Here is a 21760-nt window from a genome sequence, read left to right on the forward strand (position 1 = left end):
TCACATGCGCTGAATACAACAGGTGTAGACCATATCGTGAAAGGCTTACTTACAAGCCCTTAACCAACAATGCAGTTTGAAGGAAATAGTGTTAAGAAAATATTAACTAAATAAACTAAAGTAAACATTTTTACAAAATAACAATAACAAGACTATATACAGGGGGTACCTGTACCGAGTCAATGTACGGGGTACAGGTTAGTCGAGGTACACATCACGGAAAAATTGAAATGGACAGCGTGGTGAAGAAGGTGCAATAGCGCATCTTCAACCTCAGGAGGCTGAAGAAATTTGGCTTGTCACCTAAGTCACTCAAACTTTTACAGATGCACAATCGAGAGCATCCTGTCGGGCTGTATTGCCGCCTGGTACGGTAACTGCACCGCCCTTAACCGCAAGGCTCTCCAGAGGGTAGTGCGGTCTGCACAACACATCACCGGGGGCAAACTACCTGCCCTCCATGACACGTATAGCACCCGATGTCACAGGAAGGCCAAAAAGATCATCAAGGACAATAACCACCTGAGCCACTGCCTGTTCACCCCGCTATCATCCAGAAGGCGAGGTCAGTACAGGTGCACCAAAGCTGGGACCGAGAGACTGAAAAACTGCTTCTATCTCAAGGCCATCAGACTGTTATACAGCCATCACTAACATAGAGTGGCTGCTGCCAACACACAGACTCAAATCTCTGGCCACTTTAATAAACAGACTTAATAAAAGGTATCACTAGTCACTTTAAATAACGCCACTTTAATAATGTGTACATATCCTACATTACTCATCTCATAAGTAAAACTGTATTCTATACCATCTCCTGCATCTTGCCTATGCCGCACGGCCATCGCTCCTCCAAATTTATATGTACAGTTGAAGTCGGAAGTTTACATACACTTAGGTTGGAGTCATTAAAACTCGTTTTTCAACCACTCCACAAATTTCTTGTTAACAAACTATACTTTTGGCAAGGCGGTTAGGACATCTACTTTGTGCATGACACAAGTAATTTTCCAACAATTGTTTACAGACAAATTATTTCACTTATAATTCACTGTATCAAAATTCCAGTGGGTCAGAAGATTAGATACACTAAGTTGACTGTGCCTTTAAACAGCTTGGAATATTCCATAAAATTATGTCATGGCTTTAGAAGCTTCTGATAGGCTAACTGACATCATTTGAGTTATTTGGAGGTGTATCTGTGGATGTATTTCAAGGTCTACCTTCAAACTCTGTGCCTCTTTGCTTGACATCATGGGAAAATCAAAAGAAATCAGCCAAGACCTCAGAATTTTTTTGTAGACCTCCACAAGTCTGGTTCATCCTTGAGAGCAATTTCCAAACGCCTGAAGGTACCGCGTTCATCTGTACCAACAATAGTACGCAAGTATAAACTTCATGGGACCACGCAGCCGTCATACCGTTCAGGAGGGAGACGCATTCTGTCTCCTAGAGATGAACGTACTTTGGTGCGAAAAGTGCAAATCAATCCCAGAACAACAGCAAAGGACCTTGTGAAGATGCTGGAGGAAACAGGTACAAAAGTATCTATATCCACTGTAAAACGAGTCCAATATCGACATAACCTGAAAGGCCACTCAGCAAGGAAGAAGCCACTGCTCCAAAACCGCCATAAAAAAGCCAGACTATGGTTTGCAACTGCACATGGGGACAAAGATCGTACTTTTTGGAGAAATGTCCCTGGTCTGATGAAACAAAAATAGAACTGTTGGCCATAATGACCATCGTTATGTTTGGAGGAAAAAGGGGGATGCTTGCAACCCGAAGAACACCATTCCAACCGTGAAGCACGGGGGTGGCAGCATCATGTTGTGGGGGTGCTTTGCTGCAGGAGGGGCTTGTGCACTTCACAAAATAGATGGCATCATGAGGGAGGAAAATTATGTGGATATATTGAAGCAGCATCTCAAGACATCAGTCAGGAAGTTAAAGCTTGGTCGCAAATGGGTCTTCCAAATGGACAATCGCCCCAAGTATACTTCTAAAGTTCTGGCAAAATGGCTTAGCGACAACAAAGTCAAGGTATTGGAGTTGCCATCACAAAGCCCTGACCTCACTCCTATAGAAAATTTGTGGGCAGAACTGAAAACTTTTGCAAGCAAGGAGGCCTACAAACCTGACTCAGTTACACCAGCTCTGTCAGGAGGAATGGGCCAAAATTCACCAAACTTAATGTGGGAAGCTTGTGGAAGGCTACCCGAAACGTTTGACCCAAGTTAAACAATTTTAAAAGGCAATGCTACCAAACACTAATTGAATGTATGTAAACTTCTGACCCACTGGGAATGTGATGAAATAAATAAAAGATGAAATAAATAATTCTCTCTACTATTATTCTGACATTTCACATTCTTAAAATAAAGTGGTGATCCTAACTGACTTTTTACTAGGATTAAATGTCAGGAATTGTGAAAAACTGAGTTTAAATGTATTTGGCTAAGGTGTATGTAAACTTCCGACTTCAACTGTACATATTCTTTTTCATCCCTTTACATGTGTGTGTGTATAAGGTAGTTGTTGTGAATTTGTTAGATATTACTGCATTGTCGGAACTACAAGCACAAGCATTTCGCTACACTCGCATTAACATCTGCTAACCATGTGTATGTGACCAATACAATTTGATTTGATTGGACTTGAATATAGTGCCTTCGGAAAGTATTCAGACCCATTGACTTTTTCCAACTTTTGTTACGCCTTATTCTAAAATTGATGAAAACATTTCTCAATCTATACATAATACCCCATAAATACAAAAAATTTGCTTTGTTGACATTTTAGCTAATTTACAGCATTGAGTCTTCATGGGTATGATGATACAAGCTTGACACACCTGTATTTGGGGAGTGTCTCCCATTCTTCTCTGCAGATCCTCTCAAGCTCGGTCAGGTAGGATGGTGAGCGTCACTGCACAGCTATTTTCAAGTCTCTCCAGAGATGCTTGATCGGGTTCAGGTCCGGGCTCTGGCTGGGCCACTCAAGGCCATTCAGAGACGTGTCACGAAGCCACTCCAGCGTTGTCTTGGTTGTGTGCTTAGGGTCGTCGCCCTGTTGGAAGGTGAACCTTTGCCCCTGTCTGAGATCCTGAGCGCTCTGGAGCAGTTAAAAAAAAAAAATCAAGGATCTCTGTACTTTGCACCGTTCATCTTTACCCCGATCCTGACTAGTCTCCCTGCCGCTGAAAAACATCCCCACAGCATTATGCTGCCACCACCATGCTTCACCGTAGGGATGGTGCCAGGTTTCCTCCAGACGTGACACTTGGCATTCAGGCTAAAGAGTTCAATCTTGGTTTCATCAGACCAGAGAATCTTGTTTCTCATGGTCTGAGAGTCTTTAGATGCCTTTTGGCAAACTCCAAGTGGGATGTCATGTGCCTTTTACTGAGGAGTGGCTTCCGTCTGGCCACGCTACCATAAAGTCCTGATTGGTGGAGTGCTGTAGAGATGGTTGTCCTTCTGGAAGGTTCTCCCATCTCCACAGAGGAACTCTGGAGCTCTGTCAGTGACCATTGGGTTCTTGGTCACCTCCCTGACCAAGGCCCTTCTCCCTCGATTTCTCAGTTTGGCCGGGCGGCCAGCTCTAGGAAGAGTCTTGGTGCTTCCAAACTTCTTCCATTTAAGAATGATGGAGGCATCTGTTCTTGGGGACCTTCAATGCTGCAGAAATGTGTTGGTACCCTTCCCCAGATCTGTGCCTCGACACAATCCTGTCTCGGAGCTCTACGGAGAATTCCTTCGACCTCATGGGTTGGTTTTTGCTCTGTGGGACTGTGGGACCTTATATTGACATGATCGGGAAAGGTGCACGCACACAAGACCAATCAATTGAATTTACCACAGGTAGACTCCAATCAAGTTGTAGAAACACCTCAAGGAGGATCAATGGAAACAGGATGCACCTGAGCTCAATTTTGAGTCTCATAGCAAAGGGTCTGACTATGTAAATAAGGTTTCTGTTTTTTATTTTTAATACATTTGATTTTTTTCGAGAGAGACCTCTTTTCGCTTTGTCATTATGGCGTATTGTGTGTAGATTAATGCGGAAAACATTAAATTTTTTCAATTTTATAATAAGGCTGTAACGTAACAAAATGTGGAAAAAGTCAAGGGGCCTGAATACTTTCTAAATGCCCTGTAGGTGACTTATAGAATAGGGATTTCAAAATAAAGACCGTGCAATACAGTTGATTAGGCTAGTTTTCTACATGGAGTGATGATGGAAGCAGAGCTCCTGTGGGTAAAGTTAACCACTACACTAAACCACCTGGCAGTATGTTGAATTCCTGTGTCGTGATGTTTTAGAGCAGATACTGCTTTCCTATTTAGCGTGCATACATTAAACAAAATGGTAATCTAATCAAGGAGCAACGGTCTGACACCACATTAGAAGAGTTGCGTGACCAAATTTGACCATGGCTATTTTCTCCAGGATGATGTCCTGATGAGAAAGTGGGTACCTCATAGTAGTTTTGTGGGGGAGGCTATTAGTCAGGTTGTTATACCAGTTAAGTTGTGTGAGTTGGTGCTGAAAACTTCCCACGACGATGTTGCTGGTCATCTGGGCATGAGGAAAACCTACAATCACATACTGAGACATTTATTTTGGTCTAGGTTAAAGAGGGATGTTTCTGCGTTCATCAAAACCTGTCAATTAACGGGTAAACCTACAAGCTATTAAGCCGGTACTGCTGTTTCCTATTCCCGTAGTCAGCCAGCCTTTTGAGTATCTGATTGTTGACTGTGTTGGCCCTCTGCCTCGCTCTAAGAAAGGTAGTAGTTACCTGTTCACTGTGATGTGTGTCAGACCACTAGGTTTCCTGCTGCCTATCCTCTCCGGTCTATCACAACTAAGTCCGTGCTAAAAGCTTTGACTCAGTTTCTCGCTGTTTGGAATCCATAAGGTTATTCAGTGACCAAGGTTCTAATTTCACCTCTAATATGTTTGGTTCTCCAACAGCTCCATATTAAAACACCATTTGTCTAGTGCCTATCCCGCGCAGAGTCAAAGAGTGCTGGAACGTTTCCATCAAACACGTCTTTGTTGAGAGCTTATTGTACGGAGATGGATAAGGATTGCGAGGAGGGGTTGCCATGGTTACTGTTAGCCACCAGGGAGGTTTCACAGGAGAGCACAGGTTTCAGTCCAAATGACCTAGTGTTCGGACAGTGTACGTGGGCTTCTAGCAGTGCTCCAGGATGAATGGAAGTCTCCTAAGCCACAGTCCCTGTTATTTTATGTGTGTGATTTCCGGTGCCGCCTGTATGCCGCTGGTGAGATGGCCAAAGAGAAGCTATCATCTTCACAGGGAAGGAATATTTGATCGCCGAACTGAGCCTCGTCACTTTAGTCCAGGTGACCAGGTTCTTGCTCTGCTGCCAATTGTTGGTTCTCCTTTTCAAGCCAAGTTTAAGGTCCATATACGGTTGTGCGCCAGTGCACTGAGCAAAACTATCTAGTTGCCACTCCGGGAACGGAGGAAAAAAAGCACCATCTGTGCCATGTCAATCTGCTGAAACCCTACTACGCACGTTCCTCTGGGGACGAAGAGTGGGAGTCCGCAGAGGACGGTAAACCTGTTCTTTTGGCCAGTACTGTTACATTGCTGGGTCCTTCTTTTTGTCATGCTATGTCCGTGCATGGTGAGGAGGATGTCCTTGGTCCTGACTATTGTGTACTGCAGGGTAGATACAGAAAAATACAGAGTCATTGGATGTTTTGGATAGCCTTCTTGCTCATCTATCTGCTGATAGGCAAGACGAATTGGTCAGTCTGAGTTTTCCAGTTTTGTATTCTGATACACCAACATGTACAAACGTAATGGAACACGATATTGACGTTGGGGATGCTGACCCCATCCGTCAGTAGTTCTAGAGTTCCTTCAGGAAAACGGCGTTATCTGGATGCTGAGATCGGGTACATGATGGAGAATGGAATTGCAGAGCCTCCTTTCTCCAGCTGGGCTTCTCCCTGTATCGTGTTCAGTAAACCGGATGGGGCAAACAGATTTTGTACGTACTACCATAAGGTAAACAGTGTCACTAAGCCAGATTCATTTCCTCTTCCTCGGATGGAGGACTGCGTTGATCAGGTTGGAGCAGCGAGGTTTGTGAGCAAGTTTGACCTATTAAAGGGCTATTGGCTGGTGCCACTGACGCATAGGGCATGTGAAATCTCTGCCTTTGTTACACCTTCAGGTCTGTACACGTATTTGGTTATGAGTTTCGGCGTTGAGGTTACTTACCTCAACTCCTGTGCTGGCTGCTCCTCGTGTGGATTTGTCATTTACCTTGCAGTCACGTGGGGGCAGGTGCAGTTTTGCTGCAAGCAGATGTGTCCGGTGTTGAGAGGCCTGTCAGTTAATTTTCCAAGAAGTTTAATCGTTATCAGTTCAACTACTCATATGGGCGCTACAACACTTCGAGGTGTAGGTTGGGTTGGGTGTAGTACCTATTGTGGTCTACATTGACCATAACCCTCTCACCTTCTTGAGGTCTATGATGTGTCCTAACCAGAGGATAATGAGATTGTTTTTGTTTTTACAGGCATTCCATCTCAATGTGCGGCACATCAGGGGGTCTGATAACGTCGTTGCTGACACACACTCTCGTGCGCTCTGTTCCTGAACGCCTCTGGTCCTATTGATCGGTGGACATGCGTTCTCATACACGTTGTCCCCGAGTGTATGTGTGTCGTCCACGTGACCGGCCACTGTTTATTTTGTGTTGTCCTGTTGTGCCTGTCTTCTGTTCCCTGATGTCCTCATTTTCTTCTTTCCTCTTAAAGGTTGCTTCCTGTGCGCAATGGTTGCTGAGGTCTGGGTGGCTGAGGTTGGCTGGGAAAGTGGGGTAGCGTTTACAAGGGCAGTATTTTGTTTGCGTTTACCTGGGCTCGGGTCTGTCCCGGGGATAAATACACCTTTCCCCCCATACATTGAGGAGACTCTCTCCACGCAGACGCGCTGTTGTTTTTGGCATTTTGGGGCTTCTTTGTGTTCATTTGATTTGGCACCTCTCAACACCCCTCATTATCACCATCTATGCAGTCATCCACTCAGTTACACTACACACACACAAAATTGTATATAGTTTACTTTTTAAAATATATTTCTGTTACTTCTTTATCTCTGCGTTTTCTCTCTCTTTGTTACGGAATACGAGCCGGTTCGTAACAAACTGAAATGAAAAACGACCCTAAGTGACCAAAAGGTGGGGACATTTCCAATATAATATGAAACCAAAATGGCCATTTACAGTACACTGTTCATAGAGTTAATACAACAGACAACAATGGGCACCATGACATCACAATGATGGGGACACTTACTGAAAGTTCACTTTGTCGACTTGAAATCTTGTTTCGAAAATCCCTGAAGTCAGAACTCGGCAGCGAAGCAAGTCCTGGGGTTTAAAACAAGAGGAGCACAGAGATGAAGATATGCACTAAAGGAATGAGTAGAAAAGAGAGGTAGCGAGAGATTGAAAGAGAGAGCGAGAGACGGAGAGACTAAAAGTGTATGATGTTTTCCTACACAGTGCTTATTGATTAAGCAATACAGTTACAGCTATGGTTGGTAACATTTGGCATGTCCTTTTATCACTACATTTTTAGCCATGCTCTAGAGCGTTGAAAAGTCATCTTACCTGATCTGTTGGTGTGTAGTCATTCGACCTCACCGACTCAATTCTGTCCAAGAAGCTGCAAAACACAAAACATCATTATACGACACTGGCCTGGATCTTAAAAACAGTAAATATCACTGTCATTACAGTAGATATAGCTTAAGATCTGACTCTACACATTTAAACTAAGAAAAGGAACTAATGCAGGCACTAGCATAGAACAATCATAATGTCTCATCACATAGAGCAGAGCTATATTGTAAGATATAGAATGGGGCCCAATCTTTCCACTGCATTTCTATCTGTAGCCTTTGAATGTTTCACCTCACTACATAGTCCGTTGTCATAGAGATATAGCTATAATACTACTGTAGGGCTGATCCCAGCACTGCACCATCCTTCCCCAACAGAGGGCATCAGAGCACATCCCCCGCCTATTTATGTCCCCCTTTTCCTGTCCCATTACATAAGACCGCAATTAGTTCCTGCCAGAGCTAGACGAGAGCCTCTCGCTCTGGTGTGCACGAGCTGTATGTTCCCTGGGTGTGTGTGAGTGTGTGAGTGTGTGTCCCCGCGGTAGAAGAGACGGGGGAAAAGACACACACACACACAGGGCAGCCTGTAACCACTGAACAGCATGGTGATATCACCAGCACTGTCACTAGTCTAAACCAGCAGATACCACACTACAAATGCCTATTCTGTTCTGTTCTATTCTGTTCCGTTCTATTGTATTCTAGGCACCAATCACAGCACAGAGCTGTTCTGTACAGGTTTATTTGACATTGTGTTTTTCCCGAAGAATTCAGTTCTAGGAACTGACTGATATGTAGGTCTTTGTGTGATGACAATGATCACACTATGAGCCAAAGGGAAGTCCAACTGACTCAGTCCTCATCTCTAAGTACCTAGAAAAGGGCCAATCAGGTCAATTATAAAGTCTATTTAACCAGTCACTGTTCATAGACAGTTGGATCCACTAAAACCTTTATTTTACAGTAAAGAAAGAACCAGATAGTTACTGAGTTTCAGAATGTACAGCGTATGATATAAAAGGTAATAACATTTACCTTTTGGTTTATATTGGAATTATTCAAACTAGCACCAGTCGGCATCATTTGGTACAAGGCAGTTACCAATAGAATTCTTTAGCAAGTACCATAGTTAATAAAGTGTTAACAAACCTCTGGTACAAGTGCCAGATTGTTTACACAAAAAACACTGAAACAAAAAAGTGCCCTCCTCTGGAGTTTGGGCCTGTAAACGCTACAGCAACACAGCCAAGTTTCATAATTAATTATCCATGACTGTAAGTGACCCGCCCCCACCATCCCCTGCTACCAACACTCCGCTATTAAAGGCAAGGTTGACCTGTTAATCCACAAACAGACCAATGCTGCCCTGCTTTTTTGACTCAGACTTGTCCATAGCCTAGATCTACTGGACTGATGCTATTAATTGGTTGAATGGAAAAATGGGATCAATAGTTTCCACATTTTGAGTGGCTGTTGTGGTTGATGTGAAAATCTGGTCAGTCACCAAAACAACAACACAACGTACAGGGAATGGCTTTATCAGAGGAACCGACAGTTCCAAATAACAGGCAGAGAAATATAGATATTTTCCCAATGGATCTGGACGGCCTATACTGTAGTCTTTTCTACTTCTATTAATACATTGAAGAAAATGGCTGTATTTTACACCACAAGTTATAGTATAAAGGCAAATATGTAAGCTTGATGAGTTTGAACCCATTTCACACTAGGAACACTAGGATGCTGAAATGTTACATTTGTACTTTCTGTCATTTAGTAGATACTATTATCCACAGCAACTTAGAGTAGTGAGTTCATACATTTTCATACTTTTTGCGTACTGGTCCCCCATGGGAATCGAACCCACAACCCTGTCGTTGCAAGCACCATGCTCTACCAACTGAGCCCCCCCCCCCCCCAACACACACACACGTTCTCAGTTACACACCAGAGCAGTACACTAAAATAGCTCTGTCTGGTTCTAGTGTTACATGTCTGAATAGCTGCTGGGTGTTTATGTGTGTGAGTCTGGCCTGCTTACGACAGGAATTTACACAACTCCTATATTCCTGGTAGCAGCAGTCGTTTAACATTACAAACTCTATCTCCATCCAGGTCTGTGTCTGAAATTAAACACTATTCCCTATATAGTGTACTACTTTTCACCAAAGCCCAGCTCTGGTCCAAATTAATGCTAGTCTGAAATTATAGACCCTACTTTCATATAGTGTGCACTATTTTTGACCTATATAGGCTCTGGTCGAAAGTAGTGCGCTATATAGGGAATAGGTTGCCATTGATGTCTAGGGGGGAAATGAGGGAAGAACATGAAGATTTAGTTGACTAGATCGATGTTAGGATTCTTAGTGCTACTAGAAGCTATGATAGGAGCTCTCGTTCTCCCTGGCAATGGGAGAGAGTTTATACGAGGAAAGACGGGGCCATTTTGCATCCTAACAGATACCACACAGACAGACACACACACACACACACCCACCCAGCTGCAGGGGAGCTGGGGCTAAAAATATCCCTGGGAATGGATCCGCTCCGAAAAAGACAGATTATACAAGCCCCGAGCGGGCATATAAAAACACAGACACACACACACATATTAGAGCTGGGACAATAAACTGAACATTTTCGACACGGACCATCACTTATCACAGGCATTTTGCTGATATTGTTCATTACGATAAGTAGCTTTATGCTAGGGAAATTGTTAATGGAACAATTGATGGCGAAAACCATCAAACTAGTAGTAGTAGTAGTTGATCTTGCTACCATGGAAAGGTAAATATCTGTCTATTTGTGGAAAAATCACCCTGATTAATTCTTTAGTCATATCCCAGTTTACTCATTTACTTATGGCCCTGCCTACACGGAACAACTTTTTAAAATTATATGACCAAAAAATATTGCACTTTATTTGGAACGGCAAACCTGACAAATTTAAAACGCCCTATTTATATAATGCATATGAATTCGGAGGGCCAAAATGATTAAATATTAAAGCATTAAACCTCTCACTAAAAGCTTCAGTCATGTAAAAGTTAAACTTTAATCCGAACTGGTTCTCCAGCAGATTAGTAAGAATGGCTCACCTAAGGTTCAAAAATAGCCTCTTTCCCTTCATTCAGATTACAATCTCTCACTTAATTTGACAATTAAATCATCTCCAAAATACAGCTATTTTTAAAACAAGCCATAGAAAAGCTGGTTGCAATTTCAGTTTAATCCACCAGAAAAGACAAAACAAATATTGCAACAATTATTATGGTTAAACTCAAATATACTAATAGTTTTTTTATCAAACATTATTTTTAGATATATTTTTTTTTACTGTAAAATCTTTCTCAATTCTATCATAAATAAGACTGTTGGAGTTGTCACAGCAGGCAGCTAAACATGGAGGAGGAAAGTAGAAGTGGGAGAAGCTAATGAACTTGTCAGCCCTGCATTAAACATGGAGGAGGAAAGTAGAAGTGGGAGAAGCTAATGAACTTGTCAGCCCTGCATTAAACATGGAGGAGGAAAGTAGAAGTGGGAGAAGCTAATGAACTTGTCAGCCCTGCATTAAACATGGAGGAGGAAAGTAGAAGTGGGAGAAGCTAATGAACTTGTCAGCCCTGCATTAAACATGGAGGAGGAAAGTAGAAGTGGGAGAAGCTAATGAACTTGTCAGCCCTGCATTAAACATGGAGGAGGAAAGTAGAAGTGGGAGAAGCTAATGAACTTGTCAGCCCTGCATTAAACATGGAGGAGGAAAGTAGAAGTGGGAGAAGCTAATGAACTTGTCAGCCCTGCATTAAACATGGAGGAGGAAAGTAGAAGTGGGAGAAGCTAATGAACTTGTCAGCCCTGCATTAAAGACTACAATTGGTCAAATGTTTTTGCTGTGATAGATAAAAAAGCATACCAGTTCCATATAAAGAACATAAAAATGACAGCTACGCCATACAAGTTGCAAAATAGTTTGAAAGAGATTTGCAATGTGCCGATTCCATCGCACATGGTTTATGAACTGATACACAACTACGTTTTTCAATTTCAATTATAAAAAATGATTGTAACCAATAGAACGTTATGTATATGGTAGATACAACACAACAATTACCTAAAGCTAACTCTGCAAATACCACAGCTGGGTGACTTGAAAAGCCATAGTCATTTGATCACTAATATAATAATACTCTTAGTAAAAATTGTCATCTTTAATTTACAATTTGTAGAAACTGAGAATAGAAACGTTTAGAACTTTTGTGAAACATCACAGAACATTTGAAAAAATATATGGCAAATAGAAATCAACTCTGGATGGTTTTCAGAGATAGATGGGAGGGGTTGATGGGAGGGGTTGATGGGAGGGGTTGAGGGTAGCCGAAGGGTGGGACAAAAAAATGGATTACTAGTGTAATATGTACTGTGTCCGTAAAATGTATATAGTATGTATAAGCTGGAAGTAGAAGCCTAAGTGTTGTTGTCCATTAGTTTACTCCAATTAGGGGAGGAGTGGTAGGGTTAGTGGAAAATAATAAAAGGAAGCATTTTTTTTAAATAAGAAAAAAATAAAATATTATATAGGGGATTGGAAATTCAGACAATTACATTGATAGAAACCACCATTTATCTGCAATTTTAAAGCTGACTACCCCCCCCCCCCACCCCAAAAAATTGTAAAATAAAAAGTAGTAGTAGTTTAAAGGATAATTTGTGCACTGCACATTAATGTTATAAAACATATTCTATTTAGGGAAGTACAGCTCAGCACATACACTGCGCAGGCCCCACCAGTTTGACACACATACACACAAACGACTAGATTTATAGACACACTTTTGAGAAACTGCTCATGGAGAGAGAGAAAAAGCGAGAGAGCAGGAGAGAGAGGTCTGTATCTCTACAGTTGGTCCAATCACTAACTTCCATAAATAAAACAGGGACGGAAATAGAAGCAGAGCCGTGATAGGATGTTTGATTTATCCAAAAGGAACAGGGCCAGCTTCTTGACTCTTAACTGACCGAACCCAGCAGACGGCTAGGCTCTGTTTGTGTTATTCTTCTAGTGGCCACTGGGTGGCACCCCCTCTGACTGAGATGGGTGAAGCCAGAGCACCTCCTTTAGTGACTGACTGTGCCTGCTTGAGCTGCAGCTGGGTTGCCGTGGCAACCTCTGTCAGCTGGGTCGATAGAGAGCGCTCCTCCTCTTCCTTAGCTGGCTTGCGCTCGCTCACTCACACAACCATAGGCAATGAAACAATCACAAACAAACCCACACGTCTACAATAGCCTAGATCAGAATCAAATGTAAACAAAGACACACTCGCGAGTACACACACATCTCTTGCCCTGCACCACACTCTCCTACTCCACCTCGGGAGGAATGCAAGTATGTCAAAATTCAGTCCAACAATATGAGAAAAGAAGCCATAACAGCTGGGCCTAGCTGACTGGGGAGAGAAGTCATAAACTAGCCAAAGAATCACAGTGTACATCACACACACTGTCTTCCGATTTGATCTGGCTACAAACATCTGCACATGGACAAACAATGACCAAAAGATATGTAGGGAATGATGAAGGTAAACTAGAGAAGGAATGAACTGACGAGGACCAAATGGTAGAGAAGAACGGGCCTACTCTATCCTCCATTTTAGATGGATTACCAGCAGTGAATTTCAAACACAGATTCAACCAAAAAGACCAGGGAAGTTTTCCAATGCCTTGCATATTGGTAGATGGGTAAAAAAACACACAAAAAAACATGATTTTGAATATCCCTTTGAAGTTATTAATTACACTTTGAATGGTGTATCAATACACCCAGTCACTACAAAGATACATGTGTCACTACAAAGATACAGGTGTCACTACAAAGATACAGGTGTCCTTCCTAACTCAATTGCCGTCGAGGGAGGAAAACGCTCAGGGATTTCACCATGAGGCCAATGATGGCTTTAAAACAATTACATAGTTTAATTGCTGTGATTGGAGAAAACTGAGGATGGATCAACAACATTGTAGTTACACCACAATACTAAAGAATTGACAGAGTGAAAAGAAGCTATATAGTATAGTTGCCCTTTGGGGCCTATATACAGAAGTTGCCGTACACAGTCAAACCAGAGTCAAATATATATGTATATAATCCTAAAGCGCAGCATATCTTCTGAGAATGCAGTAGGTGTGTGTGTGTGTTTGCCTGTGCTATATGACTATATCAAATGCTCTGTGTATGTAGTCTGTGTGGTGCCGTCCCCTCCACTTTCCTAAAACAGCTAGCTTTCACGTCTCCTTCACACACACACACACACACACACACACACACACACACACACACACAGCTTGTCGCACTCTTGAGTGACAGAGGAGGGGGTGGAAGGCACTGGGGGCTCCCTATCACTGATGAGGCTTCACACAAGGATGAGCAGACTGTGAGCACACACACACACCTCAAAAGGACTACCGATCCCTCTTCACTACCATCACAAATGTGCGTGTGCCTGTGCTGCTATAATCAGAGATGGTGTCACAATGAGATCCTCTCAAGGCCTTCTGCCCGTGAACAGAAGAAGGTTCCGTGAACCGTAGGGTTGGAGTGTTTGGCAGGACTGTGTGAGTGCACAAGCCAAGCTATGTGTATGTGCATGTCTCTCGGTCTGAGTGTAGGTGTGTGTGTGTGTTTATGCTAGTGTGTGCACTGCAGACCACCTCATGTGTGTAAGTAGTACAGTCTGTGTGTGTGTTAATCTGCCCAAACACCATGGAATACTATCTAGTATGTGTGCAGACCACCTCGGTGGCATAGTTCCTCCCTCCCTCCTCTCTCTCTCTCCTTCTGTGGCTGACCTTCCTTTGTTTAGAGCCTATTGGTGGGTTTCTCCCTTTGATTTGGCCATGCAGCCATGTGACCCTGTAGCCAGTTTGTGCTTGGCAGCACCGAGTGGCTAAAAATAGCTCCAGCTTGCCCCGGCTCCACGGCTCGTTTACATAAGCTCTGAGGAAGGGGGAGGAGAGACCCTGTGGAGAAGAGGGGAGAAGGGGATGAGGGAGGACAGGAGCATTGTACAGAAGTCCACAGGCGCTGGCTGGGGCCTAAAATGCAGCGCTGCTGCCGACTGCTCTGCCCTTCTCTTCCTTCCTTCCTTAAGATCTCCTTCTTTTTCACTCTCCCCCTCTCTCCAGTCTTCTCTCTGTACTCCTGGGCTGGGGTCTGGTGTACGCACGCGTACAGACTGACACAGAAACACATACACAAACACACTCTAGATGCAGACACCCTGCTGCCTGTGCCTCTGTACCAGCTAGCGCTATAGGGAGGTGCTCTACTTGACCTCATTTAACATAGCTGCTTTGAAACAGGAGGCATTACCTAGGTCTAGATTCAATCAGATCAAGTTTTCACCGGCGATAGCAGACACCCGCATAGCGGATGTTTTGGCTGTGTCGGAGGTGGTGTTGGAGCCAACAAATCAGAGAGCAGCTACTCCTGATCAATGTCACAGCCACACCCGCCCCACTTGCGTTAGAAGTTCAGAACGAGAGAGTGTAGGCTATATATTGTAGAAATAATTATGCTCAAATGTAATATTAATTCAACAAAACAATGAGAATTTCTATCATCCTAATCAAGGTATAGATTACATCTCACATTCCAGTGTTCAAACTTGTAAAGAACGCTGCATGGGATTTCTGTTAATGCGACTGCGTACAGCCAATGGCAATTTCCACTTTAGGTATAATGCCGGGAGCCACTTGTGGATTTCTCAGCTGTAACTCAGTTCCTCCTCAGACACCTCCAAAACCACCGCTACGCGGATGTTGGCTAAGGCTGATCTGATTGAATCGAGCCCCTAGTCTGTCCTTATGGTGATATGTTCCTCTGCTGCTAAGCACAACCAATCACACACCACTAATGTGTCAAAGTACCAATCAACCAAACTACAGGTATAGGATCTTAATTTGATCACTTTTGTTGCTGAGAATTTTCCTGCACTGCAGGAAATGCAGATGAGCATCGTGACTAACATAAAATCACTGAAAACCCACACTAACAGTATTGCACTTTTCATGTAGCCTACTTTTGGCCAGCTAATATCCTAACCACAGATCAAGCAACATTATGGACTAAAATGTTCAAATCCTGTTGCTGCAGGATTATTTTGCTGTAACAATATTGGTCAAATTAAGGTCTTACACCTGTAGCTTGTATCGTGCCGATATAACGTCTGTAGTCCTAAGCTGTACTAAACTGTCATAGGATGTCATAAGTTGATACAGTAAGCATTCACTTGTCAAAAAAGGATCCATATCAGGGGATATCTTTACATGATATGTTTTTGATATTCTAGAAAATACAGACCATTTCCAAATGCATATTTATAGTTTTGTGGATTTGCACCATATCCTTACAAATGATGATGTCTTTTAACATATACACGTACTGTGCCTTCAGAAATATTCACACCACTTGACGTTCGAAATTTTGTTACATTCTACATTTTAAAATTGAGATTTTTATGTCACTGGCCTACACACAATACCCCATAATGTCAAAGGGAAGTTTTTCAAAAGTTTTACTAATGAATTAAAAATGAAAAGCATAAAATGCCTTGAGTCAATAAGCATTCAACCATACTTTTTATATGGCAAGCCTAAATAAGTTCAGGAGTAAAAATGTGCTTAACAAGTCACATGGACTCACTCTGTGTGCAATAAAGTGTTCAACAGGATTTTTAAATGACTACCTCATCTCTGTACCTCACACATACAGATAATTGTAAGATCAAGCAGTGAATTTCAAACACAGATTCAAACAAAAAGACCAGGGAGGTTTTCCAATGCCTTGCAAAGAAAGGCACCTATTGGTAGATTTAAAAAAAAAAACCTGGCATTGAATATCCCTCTGAGCATGGTGAAGTTATTAATTACACTTTGGATGGTGTATCAATACACCCACCCAGTCATTACAATGATACAGGTGTCCTTCCTAACTCAGTTGCCGGAGAGGGAGGAAAACGCTCAGGGATTTCATCCTGAGGCCAATGGTGACTTTAAAACAATTACATAGTTTTCTCCAATCACAGCAATTAAACTGAGGATGGATCAACAACATTGTAGTTACTCCACAATAATAACGAATTGACAGAGTGAAAAGAAGGAAGCCTGTACTGAAAAATATTCCAAAACATGCATCCTATTTGCAACAAGGCACTAAAGTAATACTGCAAAAAATGTGGCAAAGCAATTAACTTTTTGTCCTGAATACAAAGTGTTGTTTGGATTTTCTCCAAATATATTACAGAGTACCACTCTACATATTTTCAAACATAGTGGTAGCTGCATCATGTTATGGGTATGCTTGTAATCGTTAAGGACTGGGGAGTTAAGGATAAAAAAGAAACGGAATGGAGCTAAGCACAGGCAAAATCCTAGAGGAAAACCTGGTTCAGTCTGCTTTACACTTGACACTGGGAGATTAAGTCACCTTTCAGCAGGACAATAACCTAAAACACAAGGCCAAATCGACACTGGAGTTGCATACCAAGAAGACAGTGAATGTTCCTGAGTAGGCGAGTTACAGTTTGACTCAAAATCTTTCTTGAAAAGCTATGGTAAGACCTAAAAAATGGCTGTCTAGCAATGCTCAACAACCAATTTTGAAAATAGAATTGTGCAAATACTGTGCAATCCAGGTGTGCAAAGCTCTTACAGACTTACCCAGAAAGACTCAAAGCTGAAATTGCTGCTACTGGTGATTCTAACATGTATTGACTCAGGGATTTGAATACTTATGTAAATGAAATATTTCTGTATTTCATATTAAAACAGTTGCAAAAATTTCTAAAAACATGTTTTCACTGTCAGTATGGGGTATTGTGTGTAGATGTCAACAACACAATATATATTTAATCAATTTTGAATTCAGGCTGTAACACAACAAAATGTTGAATAAGTCAAGGGGTTTGAATACTTTCTGAAGGGACTGTATGATATTGGGATTACTCAGAATATTACACATGGACATTTCCAATGGCCGGATATTGACTCATTCCATATCCTGAGATATGTGACATCCTATTTTCTCTCTTCATGTTGACAAAAACTGACTGTATACATCACATATGTGTTTTCTCAGCACATTCAAGATATGAAGCTATTTTGATTTCAGATATGCTTCTCTTGGCTGCGGTCCATATCCGGATCTTGATAGGATTTTCGATCTGCTGAAAATAAGGATAATTTCTGAGTTTTCAGCACACTCAATAATTTGTCAAAAATAAAATCCATATTTATTATTCACAAATCTTTTGGGGGATTCCGTCTGGATATCATACATGGTCTGGCTGGATATTGACTCATTAGGTATCCTGAGATAGAGAGCATACAATGTCCAGATAGGCCTATATGCGTAATGACACTGACACTCAGCCTACACAGTATATTTTCTCAGCACATACAATACATATGCTCCTGACTGAGGTCCATATCAGGATCTTGATATGCTAAATAAGGACAATTTCTGATGCTTATGAGTTGAGCAAATACCCAATAATTGGACAAATATTAAATCCATATAATTGTTTTTGTTACTCAAATTTCACATTAATACACATTAGACATGGCAAAATGTATAGAATTGCAAGAAAATTAGCTTTAAAACTGCAAAATTCTCTCCACCAACAAGAGGGGTGGGAACAGTTTGTCATGAACAGTATTATCATGATATATGGTCATTTTGATGTATTTAACTGTATATCCAGTACGTGGCCTATGTAGGAGCCAGCTGTTGCAAGCACCATGGTCCAATCAGAATTAAAAACAACTACTGCAACTGCAACTCAATGGTCTTTAAAACAAGTCAGGCAGTATAAGGGCACTGTGCAATAATATAATATGCCATTTAGCAGATGCTTTTATCTATAGTGACTTACTTGAAATGTGTACATACACTTTTTGCGTATGGGTGGTCCCAGGAATCAAACCCACTATCCTGGCATTGCAAGTGCCATGCTCTACCAAACGAGCTACTGTACAGAGGACCTCCGGTGTGTAGGCTACACACGTGTGTGAGTGCCACCTCTTTGTATAATCTGGAAGAAGTCCAGTGCAACGGCAGAACCACATGAACAGTATGGTAGAACAATGACATAGTGTGATTGAATTCAACTGTACTGAGTAATTGGGCTGCATTGCACATGCTAGGGAGCCCTTGTATCACGGCTGGTCCGCTCATTAGGTAGGATTAGGCGGCCGTCTATGGTGGCAGATTGACAAGGGCGGCATTTTCTGAGCTATACTGACCAAGATGCACCTCAAACAACACATAAACCTCACAAAATTCTGCCTATGACAATTTCTCTCAACCAGTGGCATGTGGGCTTTTTAGGTGAGCGCTGATGCCGGCCTTTGATAAGCAGTGCCCACTTTGTCAAAGACAGAGGGGAAATGATTTAGCTTGTCTATTCCCAGCGAGTCTCTCCAGGGTGCTGTTGGAGAGATGCATCTTTTTTTATTTATTAAACTAGGCAAGTCAGTTAAGAATACATTCTTATTTACAATGACACCCTAACTCGGGCGACACTGGGCCAATTGCGCACCGCCCTATGGGACTCCCAATCACGACCGGTTGTGATACAGCCTGGAATCGAACCAGGGTCTGTAGTGACGCCTCTAGCACTGAGATGCTGCGCCACTCGGGATCTCTGCAGCGCTCCGCCAATGTTCCGCCAAAAAAGATGATCAAACATATATCATGTAGCAGATCTAGGATATGGTAGAAAGAGTATGTGACCTTTTCTGTAGCCTACAGGCTGGAGATACATTGTATGAATTACACTTTTTACATCATGCAGGTTTCTCTGATCAAATAGCCTAACCTTAATGGCGCTCAATCAAATAAAAAAATGTGCTGTCATGTTTAACAAACATATCTTAAAAACAGGACAGGTCAAAGTTGAATGGACAATGAACTTTTGTCCAGAATTTTCACCTCATTGTCATGATCAGTGGTTTCAAGTTTGTATCTGTACATTTTTTGACAAGCTGATCATAGTGAAAAAGAAAATACTCTTGCATTTCCTGCTGTGTAAAAACATAACACAAATATGCTCGTGATAACTCCTGATAAAGTTAGGTAGATGATATTCAGAGCTTATTTTGCCAAATTGATTAGTCACAGGAATCAGGATTAATAAAGCCAATTCAATGGCCTGTTTTAAAAACGGTGGGCCTACCACATGGATGGGCATTCATAAAATTATATTGCGGTCCGACATGGTAGGCTACACCCCAGTAAGCACGAGCCGACGTCTTTTTTTTTTGGTCCTGTCCAGAAGTCGCTTTTTGGTGTTTTACAACCGGTAGGCTTACCACATACAGTAGATATATGGGCATTCCTAAAATTCTATTTCAGGCAACACTGTAGGCTACACCTCAGTAAGCACAGACCAATGCCTTTTGGACATATTTTTGGTGCAGCTCAGGACCGGCTTTGATATCCACATCCACGGATATTTGTTTTTGGTCCGTTTATGTTTGGTTCAGATTTTGTCCGGTCTAGACCAGCCTTGATTTGGTCCAATCATAGACGTCTATAAATTACTTATTTTCAACTTTCATTCAAAACCAAAAATGTCAGAGAAATACGTATTTTTTAACATCCGGATAAGATGCTTTTTCAACGTCCTGTAAAATATGTATTTAAAAAAATACAGAAAATACCTTTAATTCAGAACTGAAATCGAACCCAACTTCAACGTCTGTAAAATACGTATTTTCAAAGTCATTTTGCTTACTGGGACTATTCCGACCCTGCCTTGTATGGCAAATATTTGCATAGGAAACCTGATATTCCTGAGTTCATTGAGAAAACAAGCAATCGCACCCACTTCAACAAAAACAATTCTTGATCTGAAGTTCAAATCTCAAAACTGTGTTTTGATATTTTTCTTTTGTACAATGTAGGCTATACGTGTTTAGCCAAAGTTCATACCAAACTCACTGGATTACCAGAATTAAGGGTGAAATACAGCTGAGACAGAAACCTTAACTCAACTAAAGGCCTTATACCAACCTGGTTTAAGCAAGGAAAAACAATCTCCACATAGGACCAACTAGATTAACTAGGCTAGCCGGGAGAGCGAGCGACAGAAAGAAAGCGAGAGGACAGAAAAAAAGCGAGAGGACAGAAAAAAAGCGAGAGAGGACAGAAAGAAAGAGACAGCGAGCGAGAGCGTGCATTTGTGTATGCCCAATGCTCTCCCCAGCTAGGAACAGAACAGGCCAGTTAGAACAGGATTCCTATTGTGCTCCCACAGGACTATATTAAGGCCTTATCAGCCTGCAACATCAACAGTGTCCTCTGCTTCCTACTGCCCACTGAGCACACAAACCAGGATATGCAGCTAGCGCAGACAGCTTTAGCGTGCTAGGCTAACGCTAACATTTATCGTGCTAATGCTAATGTTTTTGAGATGGCGATGCTGTTGCTATTGTGGTGATGGTAGCTATTAAATGCATGACTACTTGAGCATCAGTGACATACTCAAGGGGAGTTGCTGTGTAGTTTTGAGAGTACAACATACGGTTGCTATGTGTATATTTGTATACATGTTGTTGTGGAAATTATGTTTTTATTTAGGAAAAACAAGGTTCAGACACACATGACATTTTCACATTATCATGGAGACTTCTCTCACACCAATCCATAGATCAGCAATAGTCCATAAGCAAGTCCAGTTATGCAACACAGCCCGCAGGGCCACCCCACACCACCAAGTCCATGCATAGAATGTACATAGTTGCCACCACTAATTAACAGTGTGAATATGCAAGATGTCTACAATAAAAAGTAAAAGAGCACAATAAAAGATGAAAAGCATAAAACAAAAGTTAAGACGTTCAGTGAGTGTCAGGAATTCAATGTGTCATTAAGCACAAAAGTCTTAATTCTACATATGCCAATTCTTATTTCTTTTTCTTACAGTAACTATTGTGCAAGGTTGTTTTTATGTAAATTCAAACCTGAAGTCACAGACGGGGTCCATTTCGACGAGCTTAAATCTCAGAGTTTTGTATATTAGG

General features: G+C 41.8%; 1 protein-coding gene across 2 annotated transcripts in view; it reads right to left on the minus strand.

Moving 5' to 3' along the window:
• Positions 1-21760, minus strand: part of LOC129859215 (guanine nucleotide-binding protein G(olf) subunit alpha-like) — a 62779-nt gene that overhangs the window by 6137 nt on the left and 34882 nt on the right. For both annotated transcript variants that reach the window (XM_055928702.1, XM_055928703.1), the window contains exons 6-7: positions 7665-7719; positions 7348-7421 (exon numbers count right to left, since the gene is read on the minus strand). In XM_055928702.1, coding sequence (XP_055784677.1) covers positions 7348-7421; positions 7665-7719 — 129 coding nt within the window. The remainder of the gene's footprint in view (positions 1-7347; positions 7422-7664; positions 7720-21760) is intronic.

This window comes from Salvelinus fontinalis, chromosome 7 (assembly GCF_029448725.1).
Source record: "Salvelinus fontinalis isolate EN_2023a chromosome 7, ASM2944872v1, whole genome shotgun sequence".
Classification (NCBI taxonomy): domain Eukaryota; kingdom Metazoa; phylum Chordata; class Actinopteri; order Salmoniformes; family Salmonidae; genus Salvelinus; species Salvelinus fontinalis.